A 20,935-nucleotide genomic window follows, 5' to 3' on the forward strand; every position below is an offset into this window, starting at 1 on the left:
ACCTTTGTTTTCCCAACACCTATCCATATGCCAAATATCATCAATATCCATCCACAGAGGCTATTATTTCATACTTAGTATCTAGAAACACGGACACGGACTCACCTAAACAATACCTCAATTTTTTGTGGAGGTAATAATTGCTGTGTAACATACTCCTGTACTTAAACCTATTTCATGGATAATATGAAGGTACAAGCAAGGATACGTGTGTAAGCAATTATCTGTTTGATGCAATTTTATTATTCCATTAAAAGCATATTACATTCTCATCTCTGCAAACATTACAACCTCATTGTCATCCATGCTACATTACATATACAGAATTCTATCATATTCTTCTAGCACTTGTTTGATACATCAAAGATCTCAGTATGTACATGTACATCATGTAGTCAAGTACCAACACTCAAGTGCAGTCCTAAAATAGGGCAACTTTTTCTCCCAATATTGCATTAGCTCTTTATGATGTTTGTGTAAATAACAATGTGCTACATCAATTACCAATTTGTGGATTTTACGCAAAATTAAGAGATAGCTTCCCTCACAAGCAGATCCAATCAATCTTAATCATAAATCTTTTGGTCTCCACAGAGCTTAAGATAGTCTTCTTGGTTTTGACTTTTGTGTTTTATAATGTTCTCTCCCAGCATTCATATTTCTGAGAATGAAAAGTTTTATACATAGTTTTGGTGAAAACTTTGACAACATATGTACTTGCTGTGGTTACATGTATATCATCCCTTCTCAACAAGTACAGCAAAATTGTTAAAATTAAAATTATTCTCTTGAAAGAAAATACCAGTAACAAGTACCAGAATTCGAAACAGGAGTAACAGATATAGCACATACCCATCTGCTTCTAAATAGCCTTTGAGTACATCCACTTTCAATCGTCTGCCTGGCGTCTGTAGTCTTTACACTGACATTGACTTGCAGGAATAAACTGTATAGTATAAAGCTTCATGTACATCCTTATGTGTTTCCCAACAGAGGACAATGTTAGGTCCTGGCAGTTAGGACCAAAACTGTTTATGAGATCTCTGTTAATATTTATTCCACATTAAAGAAAACCTGCAGTAAATATCTGCAATATTTAAAATTAGATTCTAATGATAATGATTAACTTTCATAGCATCATCAGACAAAATCATCATGTGCAAAACATAACTCAAATAACAATATTTCAGATACTTATCATATGAAGCCAATAATGTACTTGGCTATCCTGTTGTATTTACATCTAGTTTTATCATATTTAGATATTTGCTATGATATAATCATAATGCTCATCAGATACCATTATTGGAAGCAAGATATATATTTCTCACAATGTGTTAATGATATGAAAGGACTCAGTTCTTTTCTTGAACATACCAGTACATTCACAGTTTGGCAATCATAGCAGCAAACAGTACAACCTCATAACACTGACATTCTTTTAAAACTTTTATTGAAAAAAGAAAACAACTTATTTCTGATTGTTGATTACATCTGTTACCTTAAGTGTATGTGTGGGTACTTGAAAGCTATAAAACTTGAATTGGAAGATTTAAACTGGAAAAAAAATAGGAAAATAATACATGTAGGCAGTATTGTCTGTTGGGTGAGATGTAAAAGTAGCTAAAATATAAAAAAAATGTATATAATCCTTCTACAATTTTTTTCTGCGCCAGCATGAAAACGAGGGGACTCGGGGGCAAAATCAGTTACAAAACCATTTTTGAACCCAGACTGGCATGAAATGTGATTACCAGGAAGCTAACAAAACAAGGCCCAAACAAATCTCTTATTTCAACATTTATCCCTCCTACAGGCACAAAGGACTGCCTAATGGACAACTGGCATTAAAACACATCCTTTTCACATTTGCCAAAGACTTAAAGCAAAAGTCCACAGAATATGTATCTATGTAACTATGACGTGGTAGATGGCCTTTGCCTGCCTACCATTTGATCCTAAATGTTATCAGACATGTTGTTTAGCCTTTTAAAGCAAAAAAATAATCTCCAACCTCCACTGAAAGGTCTTGTTTGCAACACTATAAGACAAAACTACTTAACAAGAGCACCTAAAGAGAAAACTATCGGATGTTGTCGGATGTTGTTTTCCCTAGCTATTAAGACAAGGATAGAAAGTGTATGAGAGAAAGGTGACACCAACAGTGGAGATACCATACTTTGCCTGACTGTAATCTAAATACATTTAGCATTACTGTGATAAGTAATGTCAGTATGTACCAAGACTACAATGGTGCATTATTATGGAAACTCAGATTGATAATAATTTCCTTCTGTTGGGTAAAATGACAGCCAAACCAGCCAATACATTCTGGATGATCTTTTGATTTTGAGCACCACTTTCAAAATTCAGAAAGTAGAAAAACAACATATATATATGTATGTTATGTACAGAAAAAGTTATCTGTATCCTTATAATATTTTCCATGTGTACTCTACAGTAACTGATTACATCATCAACGAACTTGAAGTTACAAAAGAAGTTAAGATTTAGCCAGAGAGTGAGTTTTTAATACCTTGTGTTACTGATACAATGTAGTGCAGCAAACTTGAAAGTACATGTACTTTGCCTGTCTTTCATGCCATGTTGATAGAAGAGCACCATAAAAAATACTCCCATTCCACACATTCCATAAATACTTTTAAGATATCCAGCGCTTCTTGCTGTTGGATGAAGTTATGATGTAGAAGTTGTATGTATCTGCATGTAACAATGCCTGGAAAAAAATTAAACAGAATTACTAACCACCATGAGAGAAGGAGCATTCTGTCTCTGTAAAGCTAGTTCTTCTAAGTTAACCTCGACCTCTGCCCCCTTGCCCGCCCCCCTCCCCGCAAAGATGTTGATGTTGCTGAGGTTGTAGACTCCCGGCCGGCAGAAACAGGCCTCCATGGTCAGCTGTCGTGTCTCTCCGGCCGCCAGGCTGAACCCCAGCGCAGCTCCGCTGATCCACGTGAAGGTGTTCAGGTACGAGATGGTGGGCTGGTGCACGGGCGACTTCAGCATCAGGGCACTGCAGGGGAACAGGTCATAGCACTTACTAAGTTAATAAGTTACTATAGGTAGGGATGGAAAACAGGTAAAACTAAGACACTGCAGGGGAATAGTTCATAGCTAGGGCTGGGTAACAGTACAGAAAATTCAGGTCCAGGTCCGGTTCAGGTCCAGAGGATCAGGTTCAGGTCCGGACCTGAACCTGGACCTGGACCTGATTCAGTATGTGAAAACTTGTGAATTGATTGTACTCACAACAATGGTCCATTTCACTACAAAGAAATCTAATTGGGGGAGTATTCGACTCACACTGGCGTTCTAAAATCCTACAAGGCTAACAGCCTCTGTGCGATTGATGGCAAACCTTGGTAGAATTGACTATAAACTTAACTCTACTTCGCTCCTATTATTTTCTTCGACTGACAAGCGCTAAAACGTGTAAATGCCTGATCAAGTAACCTGTGCATTTTCTAATAGGTCCAACATCTGGTCCAGCTGATTTTGTCATGGATCCCGCTTTTTGTCCCGTGACCCGGTTCCTAATTCAAGGAACAAGCCATGTTTTGGTACCCGGATACCCGACCCCTTATTCATATCACTTAGGTAGGGATGGGAAACAGGTAATATTGAGACACTGCAGGAGAATAGTTCATAGCACTTAGAGATGTATAAGTAGGGATGGGAAATTAGTAAATTAGCAATTACGGATGTTATCTGAAACGGGTGACTATTTTCACATTCATATCCTGTTGTTTAAGTAATTGCAATTTGGCTATCTTGTTACCTGGATGTCTAACATTCATCCACTTATCTCTCAAAGTCTGCAAAACATTTAATGCCATAGCCCTAGTATCATCATGTGCTGAAACAGTTAATGCTCAACAAGTCCCAAACCACCTGTGCAAGCCAACTTGAGGTCATTAACCTCATCGGGCAGACATGTTGTCTATGTTATACTGCAGTAGTTAAAAATACTGCTAGGGGGCCCAGAATCTAGCCTGGGTACCATCAGGATACTAGTTTGCTCCTATGTTTGCTTCTGCTACATGTATCTGTCTGGAGACTTGCACATTCAAACCGTTTGGTGCTAACGTCAGTTAATGGGCGAATCAAGGAATAGGATATGGAGGATATTGATAAAAGGTTTTCTATACTACGAAGTTGTGCCTCGAAATCTGAGTAAAATGTGCGTATTATTTCTGGGGGAGGCCGAAACTTATTGATCACCCCTCGCATGTTCAACTTGAAAATATAATACTAATCATTGGGTTTTTATGTTAGTATTCCACCTGATTTGTCAAACATCACATCATGAGGATAGTCACGACAGTTGTAGCACAGCTCGTTACACAATAAACCTGACGCTAAAGCTCATCATTTAGCCCAAATACTTTCACCCTTGAATCAAAAAATGTTTTCCACTGGACTGGAGTCAAATAAAAAGCACCTTCATCTTCACCACCTGGTGAGATACCAGAGACTTAGATGTTATGCTTATCTTGGCACCAAAAATTTGGGAGCTGAAAAAAACAACTTCTTGATAACGTTTCCATACAATTTCAGCACAAATCTTCAATACATATCTTAAGCTCCTTTATTTGCTGTGCAACATACAGCAGCAAGAATACAGAGCCAAATGTCAAGGAACTCCAGAGTTTTTAGTATGCAGCTCCACATCTGCGTGACCCCAATTGTGCTTCCATGTCTCTCCAAGACCGGCTGGCTGGCAACCAAACAGTGCCTGCCAAAAATTTCAGCCAAGATGTCTATCTGAAAACAGATCTTTCCCTGCATTCCTTGATGCTTACAAAATGGACAGACACCTGATCCACTTCATCTTAAACTTGCGACATCTATGAGTCTATAATTTTTCTTCTTAGAGTACAAGTCAGTTCATTCCAGATCCAACCAGCTTGCACAGCCTGTGAGTTGGGGCTCTACCAGTTATCGATTGCCAGGATGGCATGCAATACCAGCTCTCAATGGACCGTGGTGGGACGTGATTGCTTATGGTAAGAAGGAACGGTACCTCATTACCTGAATAAACTATGGGCTGGGCAATTGCCAAATCATGAAGCAATCAAAATTCAGGAGAGCTCAGATCAGTCTATTATTTGGTATTGACCCACATACAGGTGTGATAATTGATAAAGTCGTCATGGGGTGTGGTGATGGGAAATCGATATTTTGACATTGTTCTTCTATGGAAACTGAAGATAGCAGTACTGTACTGTTATGTAAAATGGAGTGCCCTTTGTATTTTATCGCTGCATGTAATACTATGGCAATGGGGCTGGGATTAATACACAATTGTAATGTAATTGCTACAATCTAGACACATTACGATAAGGTCCTGTAATGCTGTCTAGCATGCTCCCAGTGACAAGAACCAATCTGACTAAGACATATAGTATAATTACAGATGATAATATTATCTTCAATGATATTTCACAGACCGCTTTGTAAAACAAGGAAAATATATGGCACAGTCATGACACACATGGTTCCCTCTCGGTCTTAATCAAATTGCCTTGCCATACTCAATAAAGTTGAAACTCCTCCAATACTTCTATGCTGTTAAAACTCCTTGTACTGAATGCTAAGTGGTGATAAAAAGGTTAACATCACATAGCTAGACTTGTAGCTTATCAAACATTGGTTGGTTGTTGGAAGGTTTACCATTCAAAACATTCATCTGGATCACATTAACTGAAATATTCTTCTATGCCAAACATGCAGACTGCACTGTATGTTGCTTGTTATTGTCATTTCCCTAAGCTGACTCCAAGACTGACTCAATATTGTCACTCAAGCTGAAATATGGTATGTTTACCATGAGTCACTTGAATGAATGAATGAATGAATGAATGGATGGATGAATGGATGGATGAATAAATGAATGAATGAATGAATGAAAGAAATGGTTGAACTTTTGTAACAAATTGGGACACTGAAATTGTCACTGCACAAAATATTTCTGATCAATCATCCAATAATCATAGATCAGAGCTTTCATATTCACACATCATGTAGTTTTGTAAACAATGTTTTCTATATTTACATGCCTATATATAAAATAGAAATAGATATTGTAAGACATGACAACAAATAGATCCTAATTGATTTTGTAATCTGTTGTCTTAATTGGTTCTATTATATTCTTTGATTAAACATGGTGTTGGTATCTCAAGCAGTTATCCCAGTATGTTACCTTTTAGTTGAACTGCAAGCAGAACATAAAATCACCAAGGCTCTGAAATTCCCTTTGTAATTGCTAACAGATTAGCCGAAGGCTTCTGAGAATGGTTTGTACAGGTAACTTGAGCTACTACACAATTACCCAATAGAATTGGAAAAATAAATAAATACAAAAACATGCCAACTAGGGAGGGTATTGTGATGCAATATGTGCAAGCTGTAGTATGGTAAATATTTTGATCTAAACTGTCTGTCAGGAAAATTCATAATTGAACATGACAGGATTGATATGGAAATGATTATAATTTAATATATAATCATGCATCTTTTTTTCTGGTTGTTTCACTAGCCAATATATAACCTATTTTCCAAGCTGGCCTTGGTTGCATAGGAACTAAGGTGTAAACATTCTCATGTTAGAAAACAGAAACCTTAACTTAAGTGTGGGAAGCACCGCAGTTGTCAGGCCACCCAGCTAGCATTCTTAAGGGCAGGATTGTGTTCTAGTGACTAAGATAAGTAAGAAGACAAACTGTCAGCTTTAATTGGCCTAAGAAGCAGCCAAAAATATGCACAAAACAATCAAAGAAGCAAACAGGGTATTCTCAACACATGCTAATATCAACATAATTTTCTACTATATATATTAGTATTTCTGGGGGTATTTCGTCCCCCAGAAGTGTGGAAATTAAGAGCATTTGATGACATACTACTTCAACTGTGCAACGCAGTCTACAAAAAGGGTCAAATTGAAATGTGGACAAAGGGTTGCATCCTCCCCTTCCCCAAGAAGGGTGACCTTAGTATTACAAAGAACTACAGAGGTATTACCTTGACCTCCATTGCGGCCAAAGTGTACAATGCTATGCTTCTAAATCGTCTAAGACCTGAAGTTGAGAAAGTGCTCAGGAGAAACCAAAATGGCTTTCGCAAAAACCGATCCACAATATCTCAGATTCTAACTGTGCGCAGGATAATAGAGGGTGTACGAGCAAAAAACCTGGAGGCTACACTTCTGTTTGTTGACTTTTCAAAAGCTTTTGATTCTATAAGTAGAACCAAAATGATGCAGATCCTTCTGGCCTATGGCATTCCAACAGAAACAGTTGATGCCATCATGATGTTATACCAGGACACACAAGTCATTGTTAGATCTCCAGATGGTGATACCGAGCCCTTTAACATAGTAGCTGGTGTCCTCCAAGGTGACACCCTAGCTCCGTATCTCTTTGTGATATGCCTAGATTATGTACTGCAAACGTCCGTGGATCAAATGAAAGAAAATGGCCTCACTCTAGAGCATGCAAGATCTAGAAGGTACCCTGCAAAGTATCTCACTGACGCAGATTTTGCTGACGATCTCGCCCTCTTTAGTGATACACTTGCTAAAGCTGAAGCTCTTCTCCATTGCCTAGAAAAAGCTGCCAAAGGTATAGGTCTCCACGTAAATGCAGACAAAACAGAGTCCATGTCATTCAACCAACTGGGTGATATAGCATCTCTGGATGGAAAGACCATTAAACAGGTGGAAAATTTCACATACCTGGGTAGCAATATTGCCTCAACTGAAAAGGATGTGAACACACGCATTGCAAAAGCTTGGGCAGCAGTAGACAAACTCTCCCCAATCTGGAAATCAAACCTGCCAAACAAGCTAAAGCGCGATTTTCTACAAGCAACTGCAGTCTCTGTTTTGCTATATGGTAGCGATACGTGGACATTAACAAAACGACTTGAGAAAAAACTTGACGGCAACTACACAAAGATGCTACGTGCGGCTCTAAACATCTCCTGGAGAACACATCCTACAAAAAACCTGCTGTATGGAGATCTACCACCGTTATCTCAAGTCATACGAGAAAGAAGGCTGAGGTTCGCTGGTCATGCATGGCGGAGTAAAGATGAGATCATCAGTGACGTTCTGCTGTGGTCACCTAAACATGGTCATGCAAGCAGAGGTAGACCACGCAAAACATATGTACATCAACTTTGTGAAGATACTGCCTGCTCTGCTGAAGATCTGCCCAAAGCTATGGAGGATAGGGAAGGATGGAGGAAGAGAGTCATGTCCATCCGTGCAACCAGCACGCCCGGATGATGATGATATTAGTATTACTATGTGTATTAGTATTACTAATATTAGTATTACTAAGTATATTTAGATTGTGTTTCCTGTTATTCATACCGAAGATTAGCTATAAATTATGTACAAATTGCCACACATTATGCCTGTTACATGTATAATTGTTCTCTCTCTCCATCTTGTCCTTTAATAGCCTCCTCTCAAGCTTCCCCAGGCTAAGATAGGACAATCAATAGGCAATCCTTCTTCCAATAAAGCAATTACTACTACCTGATGGTATGTATTGATCCCTGGCTTGTCCTACATGTACATTGTATGTATGTATGATACCATGTTAACTTTCAAGGAAAACAATACCAGTATACAGAATACATACAATATGTGGTGCCATGTTTGGCCCATAACCCAGAGATTCTGGGAGATCAATTCCAACAGCCAAATCTGATGAATTTTAAACTGTGCCAGGCGCATGTGAAGTACCTTTGAATTATTCTAAGGAAACCTTTGGAGTACAAGAAGAGAAGACTGGTCCCAAACACCTATATTAAACATTAACATTACAAGGTATATATATATATATATATATATATGGCATAAAACAATAAATGTAATCTTATGTCAAGCCTCTCAAATGGATCTGGTCGAAATGGATCAATTAAATCATATTCTACAACAATCCCGAGGTCACTTTTTTCCAGCACAATGCCATTAAGTTTGATCTACTGGCATACGAATACTACAGAAGATTGGATCTATCTGACATAATGGTTGTGCAGTCAATGATGCAATGTGTAAGGGGAAGGACATTATTGGTTCTGCTCTGATTCACTCCAATTCAGGATCAATCTAAAGAAGACCATCCTCAGATGAAGAAGCAAAAAGGACAAACTTGTTCAAACAAAAGCCAGCAGTCAACAGTCAACCTTGAAGTTCATAATCTTTGTTTGCTATAAGCCAATGCCCATAAAGCTAACCTGCTGAATTTACAACAAACAAGATCTAAAGAAGCTGGCTCAGACCACTTCAAATAATGGGAATAATGGGAACAGCAGGAGGCGTGCCCTCTATTCTGGATCTACTCTGCAGTACTATTATAGTTGTTCCTTCCGGTGGCCAATTAGATACAGACTACAGGAATGTTTTGTCGAATAAGCTAAATTGTCCTAAATAAGCTTCCTACTAGGAAAGAATTTCTGATTAACCTGAATGTTAGGAATATACAAATGTTTAATAGTGTCTCTAACTTCAATAATTGCATGACAATGGTTTACAAAATGGAAATTTAATGGCTACTTAATGCCATGGACCACTATTGACCTAATCATGGTTTCTACAAATTGCTGTCCAATCCCAGGATAATCAGTTTAAGCTTTGTACAAAAGTGCCCAATGGGACCACTTGTGAGGTAATGTGATCAAGGTGTACTCTCTCTTTCTCTGCTCTCGGATTATTCTGTCTTGTAAAGAGGTCATGAAAACTGGATGACACAGATGAGCATTCATGCTAATAAAAGAATTGATTGATTTTTCATCATTAAGAACCAGTATAACTGGTAAACTGCATTTTGGCAGAACTCACCAGTTTTGTTCAGTACAGGCTGGGTAAGACTAGATTGAGCAGGTTTGAACCACTCATACCAGGCCTGATCCCAATTCTATCTGGTAAGGGTGATGACTTTCTTATGGTGCTAGAGGTGAGGTCTCCTCAAACACAGGAGCTCTGGCTATATCACAGGGGATGTACCTGACTGAATAGTTGTTTTTATTCAGTGTGCCTTTACCCATGGCATAGCAATGGGGCCTCCTAAGGCCTACCAACCTAGAATCTTTAGATTCTAAGTAAACAGCCCAGCTGTAAGACCCCATTGTCACCTTAATATGCCTCATATTTTGTGTTGTAAAGCGTAGCTATATATGAAACTAAGATGACTCTTTGTATGTAACGTACAAACTAGTGTGGTACATTTGGTACATGTATGTAAAGTTTCAGACTCACCCATTCTGAGAGGTGGGGTCTGTCTCCACCTGTATGTACAGCTCACACCCGCTGCAGTTGTGCACCACCAGGGTCACTCCAACCACACACAGTCTGGAAAAACAGAACAATCTTCAGGTTACTGGTATACAGGTGAGAAACAAAATATTCAACCCTCATACACTACAGTTGTTCATCACCAGGGTCACTCCAACCACACACAGTCTGGAAATTCAAAACAGAACCATAGTCAGGTTACTGGTACCGGTATATGTGTGGGAGACAAAACATTCAACCCCTACACAAAAGAAAAGTTTGGTACTTTTGAGGAGCTTTCAAGATGCACTCTGTCTCTTCTTAAATCCTATTAGTCAGATTGAGTCTTGGAGTTTTCTTGTCATGTTATCTATGGACATAAAACGACTCCTTCACTCCCCTTGCAAACCAGTTGAAACCCTGATCCAGCATTTTCCGATCTTCCACAGGTGGTAACGTGCTCGACAGGCGATGACATACAGTTCAGTCTCCCACAGGTGGGAGTAATTGGTCTGAACTCCAACAACTGCACTTACCATATATGATTAGACAAATTTAGTGCACACAAATCAAACCACAACATAACTCTATTCACAAAAAAAGGTAATGGTTATTGTCTATTGTAAACATTTTCCAAAACAGAACAGAAAACTTAAGTAAGAATAACTAGTACCGCTTGCTGTACTTCTCGACACCAATGTCAAGGTCCTTTGAAATCTTTCTCGTGAGTTGCCAAGAAAAATATCTTTGACCAAATGCGGAGACAGTCTAGCATGTCTTGAAACGCCCTTCCCTCAACACATTGTACATGTACGTGCAACCACTGAGAAAAACATCTGTGAACTTTAATTCAAAAGTTTTTGAAAACAACAGAACTGGAAAATTCTAGCTGGTACCAAAACATAAAGTACATACTTCTTTGGACAGGTATGTGATCTAAGTCTCATACATATGACGCATCAGCACATGTCAGACCTAAAGTCCAAATGTCTCTCTTATTGTCAACAAACACACTTCAAAGGAAACTTAGGAAAGTCACTATCAAGGTCTACACACACCATGTGGCGACTGATCCACAAATTATCCCTCCTCCCTCAAGGCTACTTGTAGGTACCACCTACGTTCCTGAAAAGTCTTTGGAATGTTATTAATACTTTAGAAAGGCCAAAGACGTCGACAAGCCTTGAGGACACTCCCCAGCTCTGACGTTCTTCCTACTCCTACTGGTAAACATTCCGCTGAGTCACTGCTGGGATGCTGATTGATGAAGACAGTGTGTGCTGTATGGGCCAGAGTAAATCGTCTTGGGAACAGAACTTTCAACGTTTAGCATTCTTGGACCGTCTGCAATTTGCATTTCAGGAGTGAGGCAAATCTTACAGAAAGGGCAAGAAGAAGGCTGTACCTCGACCTTGACTTTTAGAAGTCATCCATCACCTGCTTACCAAATGTCATGATCACAGTTCGACCATATAGCATCTTGAGTTATGGTCGCAGAAGAATTGCAAAATGCATTTAAGTTCTTGGGGATTTAATTTTGCCGTAGGGGGGAAAATGGAATATTGGTGGTGGTTGAGTTTGCAGTTAGCGCCATGCCGCTTAATTGCACACCCAATTTGCCATGTTTCCTGTCTATAAGTTACCCTTTAAGCTACAAACTCTGGGACGTCTATTGCCAAAACACCTGCACAAATGAATCAAGACGGCGACGAGGCGTAGTTATTGTATACGTTACTTATCAATGATTACGGGTCATCCCAGAGCCAGAGCAGTGTCCTGTCTAATGCTGGGGCAGATTTGACTGCCAACACAATGGTGGTAAAGTACACTGTACTGTACTACATATCCAGAGGATAGATATGGTCAGACCAGTGACAATGACAGTTGATGATCACGAAAGCACTGCATCACCTAAAGGGACTGCTATGTCCTTCTGTATACATCCGAGTCGCTGTGTGGTTTCCACCTGGCTGCCTAGAACATAAAGGCACTACACACATTTTGTCCTTATCGCAAAAGTATTTCGCCATGACCTTAAATGCAATTATAGTAATTAGACGATGGACAGATAGAGAGCAATTTTATTGACTATGTCACAGCAAGTTGTCTGCCAAATCATAATGTCGGCTTCTCTTCATGGTGCTGACATGCCCAGGACCCACCCACAACCTTCCACAATATCGCTTTCTTTTGCTCTTAATAACAACTTCATACATGTTGCCTGTATCGCGCATTTACACAGGCAGTTATCGGCTTACTTGTACAGCGTATGCCGATTTTTAGCATACATTTTTAGTCAATTTGTCGACGATCTTTGACAAAGTTTTTGTGCAATTATCCGGCACTTTTCCTCATGCAGATAAGCAAAGTCACTAAAATATGGAGTGAATGGGAGCCGGTTTGAGATATTGGGATTCTGTGCAATTGACCAAAGTGTGCAGTTATCCAATGTGCAATTAACTAGCTTCTACTGTACTGTTGTCACGTACTGTATCAGAAAAACATTGGTGGAGCTTGCCATAAATCAGCCTCCGCTAAACCACGAACATAAAACCACCGCAAACATTTTGGCATCTACAGTAAGTCGGAAACAAAAACAAAGACAAAACCATGTACACAGATAGACACATAGATAAGATAAGAGTCATCTGATGTTTTGAATCCTTTACAAAGAACATACACAGAAATCAGACCTATGTATATATATATAAAAATATATATTGTATATATATGTCTAATATACATGGATACCAACATAATTTATATATTATTTACAATTTGTTTCAAATACTTGCAGGATATGAAACAAACTTTTCAACTATCTCAAACATGGGGTGTTTACATAAAAGCACAGCTGCTACCATAACCCAGACAAATGGTACAAGGAGAAGGAATGTGTTACAATCTTCCTGAGGGTCCGCATGGAGGATCCTGGTAACCCTTAAGGATGAATTCAATTCAGGTGGGTACAAAATGTAGGTGGCAACCTACCTACTTTAATCTTAAATTCAAGTAGACTGGTAACAATTTTTGGAACAATTTCATCTGAGAGCTCCACTGTATTCATGGGGTGTCTGGCATAAAAAGTCAGTGAATAGAGACATACATTTGTAACCAGACGCTCTGTTGTGAAGTGTGCCGTCGACTGTGGAGCACAAATAATAAATCAATAGCACGTAACAATGAAATCTGAGTGACAGAGAATTAAATAACAATGATTGTCACTTCACAAATAGTTTACTGACAACGCTTAACATTGAATTAGAGTGGGCCGGCTATGATAAATGTTTCACATAAAAAGGCATGTACATGTAGACCCTCTTTATCACTTTTCCGTCAACATTGACGTAATACCTAACATACCACTCTGCAGTACTACATATGTATCTACATGTATGTAGTAACTCAATATGTGCTGCAGGGGGCATGTCAGGACATTCTGCTCCTCCGATACCGCTCAACACCTCATGCATGATTTTAACTGCCTGGAGGAATGAACTAATGACTACAAGACAGTACAACAGGCTCCCCTGTGCAAGGCATGAATAGCATCAGTCAACGGTGAAATAGTTCAAACAACTGGAGTATGTCTCATCACAGAGACTCAAATACTGCTGCACTGCCCAAGGTCGGGCATTGAGTACTAACATGAAGACTATTAACCTCTGCCACCCAACTCTTGCACACCTGCAGTTTGTAAACAAATTGCTTGCTGTTTGCCTGAGGACTTCCTTCTTTGAAAGGCTCCAAACACATGATTAATGAGACACGCATTGTGAAGTAGATAAATCAACAGTCAAGTTTAGTTGTGAATCTTAAGGCAACACTGATGACTTTGATGACCCCATCAAAACGTGTCATCCATGAAATCGGGGCCATGCTCAAGGAAAAATGTGGTTTGCCTTTTCCTCCTTTGCAAGGTTTGAAACACATGATTAATGACACTTGTATTCTAATTACTTTAAGTAGATAAATCAACAGTCAAGTCTGGTTGTGAATCTCAAGGCAACACTGATGACTTTGATGACCCCATCAAAACTTGTCATCCTTGGAATTTTATCATAGCCAGAAATCAGGGCCATGAACTTAAGTCAAAATCTGTATTCTATAGCCATTAAACATGACACTGAAAATTTAGTCAGGACTTTTGAAGTTCCCTCCAGAGGTCAATAACCTTAAACTCTTCTGGGGTCAACAACCTGGCATTTCTAGATGTAGCAACAACAAAAAGAATAGTGAAAACATTGCCTGATCAACCAGAAGTGATGGAATTCTCTAATCCTGTTGCCCAATCCGTCAGGTAGCTGGAATTCTTTAATCCTATTAAAATGCCATTTATCCGATCCAGGTGAACTAGTCTGGCAACATTATACACACACAGCAACACACAGTCATAAATCATTGAACTCTAGTCATACATACATGTACATGTACATCACTGATAACAGAAACAACAAGAGTTCCACATTATAATATCCTTCTAAAGGCCAAACATCTGTGTGAAGCCTGCAGGAGAGGTCTGCTTGGTCCCTTCCGAAAGCTTACAAAAATCTTGTTGATGAACTCTTAAAGGCATTTGAATCTGCTTTATGTTGCCCTTTCTATATATTTTCCACCAATACTTCCTGTTCTCTTACCCTGTCACTGTGAAACTCATTACTAGTAGTGTGTAGCTTTTGTTTCCATAAGGATTTTGTTTCGATTGGCACTTTGACTTTATCAAAAGTTTTTATCAACAGCACCAGATGGTGGCCAGCACTGCAAAACACTGTGGGATATATCCTGAACGGAAATGTACAGGAATTTTCCTAATAATACTACTATTGGAACAGGTCCAATGGAAGAAGGGGTTTAACTTTCCTCGTGTGTATTTATTTACCGAATACTGTTAGGTTGATAAGTTAATGTGATAACACACCAACAGGCATGCCACACCCTATTGTGTCTCCAGGACCCGTCTCTTTGTCCCAGAATTTCATTTCATTCCACCAAAAATCTGAACTTCATAACATGAAATCAATGAACTGTAACAGCTAAAATTAAACAATGAGCTTCCAAACAATGAGTAGGTCAGAAAACATAAGGCTAGAATCAGCCACAGCATCACTATATAACCTGACATTCATAATTCATTATAAGATGTAAGAGTGTGTAGAACACTGTAATTAATATTCCTTCTGACTGTACTAGTATGTCACTCAGTTTTAGGAGATGGTGGGAGTGTTCACCTTGGCCAGCTGCTGTACTGAAAGGACATAATTGCCTTACCAAGTTGCTGTCACGCCAGATTTTTCAAATGCAATGTTGAGGTCAGGCACACAAGTACATGTTCTTACCAGTGCCAAGCCTGATTGGAGGGGGGAGGTGGGAGGCATGCCCTTTTTCCTAACCAAATTAATGTTGGTTAGGTCTGAACTTAGAGTGCTGGCTGTGCTTTCTGAGTCTGTTTCATTAGGAATGCTTGTTGCTTTGTTCTGTTCTGTGCCAGGTTACTGTAAATTCATTTACTTTTTCGGTAGTTTTACTTTTCCATGGAAGGGAAAAAGAGCTGAGCTTGTCACAGAGTTTCTAATTTGTAGTTGAAAAAATTCTGAAGTACAATACAGGGGAAACATGTTCACATTGTCATGAATTTGCAGTGGGGAGGTCAGTGAGAAAACAAAACAACTGAAATAGTTTCAAGAGTTACAGTGGAAATAAGCTACAGCCACTAGTCTTCTTGAAAGGGACAGGATTGATCTCATTGTCACAAGTAGAAGTCATGAGATCAATCACATGACAAAGAACTTTGCACTGTTGACATCGATATTGTTATTGTGTGGGCTGACTACTCCCTCTTAAGAGCCAGGGGCTGAATTGCAAGGAGCTTACATAGGCGGGGCTAAATCGCAAGTGTCTGGAGCGAGCTGCCGTCCAGCACCACTCAATACAGCCCCCGGTGTGGCTATGGGACTGTAGAATTTGAACCACTCACCCCTACTATTTTCAATAAGTGCGGTGGGTTCTTTAACGTGCTCAAGGTGTGGCTCTCCTCAAACAAGGGACCTGCATTTAACGTCCTATCCGAGGCACAGCCCTAACCGAAGCTAGAGTCTCATTTTCACCTGAGTGAAGTGAGGAAAGTCAATTCTCACTACAAACCTGTCAGTGTTGAAGGAGTGTGTGCTCTCCTTGGGGTGGTTCACTGTGTACTTGACCAGCTGAGACAAGTTCTCATCACCAGCACCCTGGTCCACGGCGGCCTCCTCCTGCTTGGTGAAGGTGATGGGAGGCTGCTCCACTACAGGCTATCGGGGAACAGGGTACAATGGTATCAACCGAGAGATAAATTGGAAACACTCATTAATACAAATCAGACGTACATTTATTTCAACTGTAAAATAATACCTGATGTCCTGTTTTTACTGCACCACAGAGCACATAACTTGTCACTGAGGAGCATAACCTTCAGGTCTGATTTTTTAGTATTAGGGCCGAGGATCAAAGAACCCCCCTTTCCTGTTTTAATAACTTGTTATTTTTGGACAGGGCTATGTACATGCATAGGGCTTGACCCTCTGTCCAAGGATAGAAATTTGTGTTGGGACTATAATGGATTGTACACTTTATCCCATCCATCCAAAAATCTGAATTTCATCATTTTTCATTTACAACGAAAATTGACAATATGGGCACCCAAATTATCCGTGGGATAGAAAAAAATATAAAGTTGGACACAGCACTGTTTAAGGACCAATTCAAACCTCAAGTGAGCGATAGCTGACCTCTGGTTCAGCCAATGAGGAGGCTGGTTTGTCCAAGCGGTCCAGTGTCAGGTGATGCTGACCTGTGATCACATGACTACCGGTGTCATCGACAACAAATGCCTGGAAACAAAAGAAAGACACCATGAGAGACACACAAGTCATCTATTCAACAAGCTTTTCATGATCATCATGACTTAAATAACAACCACACCCTGATGTTTCAACAAGGGATGAAGATGTTTTCTAGCAAATTGGATTGACATGTCAAGCTGTTTCATAGGTGGTATGTGTCATCATCATCATCATCATCATCATCAGTCAGCTGAGGAGCACACTTGATCACAAGTGTGTGCATATCTCAATTCAAAAGTGGTAAAAACATCTTCAAGCATTCTTGTATTGCCCCAGTCACACAGCCGACTAGTCTGCAACCTGTAATGACAATTTTGGCGGTAATACCAGTGTTCTCACAATCATTGCACAACGTTTAGAGACTGACCAACGTTTGCAGGTCACCAAGTACTGTTTTCAGGCAAAAATGTACACAGCCATCATATACATTTGTATATACATCTGACCCTCTGGCGATCAACAGATACAGCCAAAGCTTGTTGACTGTGCAACAGAGGCTGAGAAGAAGTTCCCCTTATTATTACCTTCCATATAACCATGAGACTAAGTTGCACTTTGGTTGCAGCTTCCAGCTCTGCCTTGGACTGGTCCTCTGCAACCTTTGCCTCGTCGGGGGGCTGCTCCATGGCGGGGTTGGGGTCAGAGGGGGAGGGGCGGGGAGAGGGGACGTACAGGGAGCGGAAGTAGAAGTCTGAACAGGGGGTGACCGAACTGTCAATCTGGAACAGAACAACAGATACATTTACTTTGGATACTTACATTTCACTGTAGAAGAAGGAAGGGAGAGTTCACACTGTTTGCATGAATCAATTCTATAGCACAGATGTCATACTTGGGAGACAGATTGATGGTGTCATGAATTCACAGTGGAGATAAAAGTTTTAAGATTCACAGTATTTTACTCTTGCACTCGGACAATTTAACATTTCTTCTAACAACAAACTGACGAAGATAGCACTTTGACGCAACACCAGCACTATAGACATTCAAAATCAAACCTGATGTTTTGCCACATGTGAAATTCAGTACTTAAGTTGAGACAACACATTGAAGGTCTACTTGTGTATTATTGTAGTAAATCAAGACAGTATGGCTATTTTGGCAGCACACATATGTAAGCAATTGAACTGCAAGTTCATGCCAAGGTATATGTAAGTCTTGAAAACCTTGAGCCAATGTAATATTGTCTTGTGTGCTATGGTGTCTACACCTGTATTTGCTATTGAAATAGTCTAGCTTTTTTCCCCAATACTAGTACTAGTACTACAACATGACTCTACCTAGAAGGCATGACTAACACTAAGGTAGTGATACTAATCCCCCAATTTTGCAGTGGTTATAGTAGAGAATGTCTTTGAAACTCTGAAACTTTATTTCCAATCAACTTTGCAGCCCCCGTAGGGACTGAATTGCATTGATTTTACAACATAAGATAGTACTACAATAAACATCATTACATGCACTGCCACCAGGACAATTCCTAGAATAAACAGATATTCCTAATTCACAGTAACCAGCATTTTTTTCAATGCTTACATATTAACATTCTGATAAACATTGAAGCATCTCACCTGTTCTTTGTTGTAAACAATGTTGGTGAACACAACCTCGTCTTCTGTACAGGAAGAAGAAAACAAACAGCTTGGAACAGTCAACAACAACATCATACTCTTTAATTCACTTCCATTCTTCATAACACACAAAAAAAGCCCACACTGTTGATCAACTTTACCCAAAGGACCTGACCTCGAAACATCATAATAATGATTCCTTTCCTTAATAAATTTAAAAAAAAATAGCCCATTAATACACACTCACCTGCACAAGGTTTCTTTAGTTTCTGTGCCTTGAAGCACATCAGAATAGACTCCTTCCCATTGATTCTCATGTCTAGAGGAGGAAGAAAGATTTAAGCATCATAATATAACTTGGCACATACTCACACACACTCATTATCTTGCCATTCTGTAAATACAACTTCCAATCTTAACTACTGAAAATGTATATACATTGTACATTGTATGTACGGTACATAAAGCTTACATAATAGTACATTAAAGGTTCTGTTGACAATAGATAAACCACAACACCACAGAAACAAGAAACACAGGACAGGGAAAGAGAGGAAACGCAACACTTCATGCATTTTGAGAAGGCCTTAGCTAGATACATGTACAGAAAGAAAGAAGCTGGAAGGATAGAGTTGTTCAATAATGAGTCAGAGAAGACGGGATGTTTGAATGGTTGACATTACCTTTACCATAACGAGCTAGAACCAGAGGCAAGCAATCATGGGAGAGGACCAAAGAGAAGGTTTAGAAGTAGGACAGCATGGTACAAATGTAACTACAGCAGAGGACTAGGAATATCAACAGTTGTGTTTCCGATTACAGTCCTGAGGAAATTTAGGATAAGAGCCAAGGATTTTTTTCTTTCTCTTTTTTTTAGATTTGGGCCAAAGTGATAAAACAAATAGCTGCTTAAATGAATGTAAAAAAATACATCAAGGCACTGACATCATGTTTTAGTTATACAGGTACAAATGTATATAACATTGTATGAGGGCAATAGAAATAAGAACATTTTGGAAAAAAATAATGTTTTTGGCATTCAGATTGATTAAAAAAATGTTATGTCCTTTGCCAGCAACCAAACCCAAATAAGGCTACATTTAGTGTTGGCAGATTTTTTACCAGGGTCAGTCAGGTACATGTAACCAGAAACACAATATTTTTTCTCAGTCCTAATTGTGTTGTACCTTGGTTATACCATACAAATAGAGCTCTACAGTGTTATATGTAAATAAATTTTGCTGTTTATGTGTACTACATGTACCAATGTTAAGTACCAGATTTATGTTGTGTACAGTAACATATATACACAGAGAAAAGAAATACTGATTGATATTTCAGTCTTATAGTTATATATACTTAGGCAAAATGGTATAACTGCTGCTTATCATCAATTTGTACTGTATCACAGGTAGACAGCTGCATATATTGAACATCATTTCACAAAATGTGAATGGACAAGGAAGGATAGAGGAGCAAGGGAGAGGTCACAACGAAGGTGTAGATTTACACTTAATAAAAATTTCCTTGTCATCTCTAATTTTCCTCCGTCTTTCTTTTTCTAATGCAAATTTTTCCAGTTTTAGAACTATAATCTTCCTTACAAAAATAGAAGAATAGATTTGGGAAACAGCATTTTTCATCAACTCTCTAACCCTCCCCAGTCATAGGTCCTGAGTTATGGAAAGTTATCCCCAAAGAAAGGGCCTGTACTGACCTATATTGCACTGTGTACTGATGGGGGTGAGGGTCCATACAGGGCTGGCTGCTGATACTTGCAGTATGGTAAACTCTGTGATGTTGGAGTCATGGATCTGTCAATGTGCAAAACATAAAATGTTATTTAATCTAATAAACAAACAACATCAAACCAATGAAAAGATGTAAAATCCCAACATCCAGGAAATAGAAATGAAATGAAATAAAAAGTGATTAGTATCTTTAACACCATGTGTGCAAATAAAATGTATAGCGTGAAATTAAAATGGGTGCAAAGGCAACAATAATTTTATTTCAGGACAAGTGAAATTTGTTATTCAATACTACTACTAGTCTACAGGTATGTCACCCTGGGATTCATAAGCTTTGACCCGTAGAATCACCTTTTCCATTTTCTTCAGGATCAGCATTCTTTCTTTATCTGATTAGCACATGTGCAGTAATTTTTCCTTTTAATATAA

At 39.1% G+C, this 20,935-nt stretch overlaps 1 protein-coding gene across 6 annotated transcripts in view; it reads right to left on the bottom strand.

The window, feature by feature from the left end:
- Positions 1-223: 223 nt before the first annotated feature.
- LOC118417276 (trafficking protein particle complex subunit 8-like) overlaps positions 224-20,935 on the bottom strand; it is a 40,816-nt gene continuing 20,104 nt past the window's right edge. For 3 of the 6 annotated variants that reach the window (XM_035822785.1, XM_035822782.1, XM_035822784.1), the window contains 8 exons: positions 20,473-20,569; positions 19,003-19,074; positions 18,756-18,799; positions 17,709-17,903; positions 17,050-17,172; positions 16,448-16,593; positions 10,292-10,384; positions 224-3,034 (listed from right to left, as the gene is read on the bottom strand). In XM_035822785.1, coding sequence (XP_035678678.1) covers positions 2,749-3,034; positions 10,292-10,384; positions 16,448-16,593; positions 17,050-17,172; positions 17,709-17,903; positions 18,756-18,799; positions 19,003-19,074; positions 20,473-20,569 — 1,056 coding nt within the window. In that variant the 3' untranslated portion in view covers positions 224-2,748. Of the gene's footprint in view, positions 3,035-10,291; positions 10,385-10,431; positions 10,496-16,447; positions 16,594-17,049; positions 17,173-17,708; positions 17,904-18,755; positions 18,800-19,002; positions 19,075-20,472; positions 20,570-20,935 lie in introns of those variants that run through there. The other 3 variants (XM_035822783.1, XM_035822786.1, XM_035822787.1) reach the window with 3 other exon arrangements.

This window comes from Branchiostoma floridae, chromosome 6 (assembly GCF_000003815.2).
Source record: "Branchiostoma floridae strain S238N-H82 chromosome 6, Bfl_VNyyK, whole genome shotgun sequence".
Lineage (NCBI taxonomy): Eukaryota > Metazoa > Chordata > Leptocardii > Amphioxiformes > Branchiostomatidae > Branchiostoma > Branchiostoma floridae.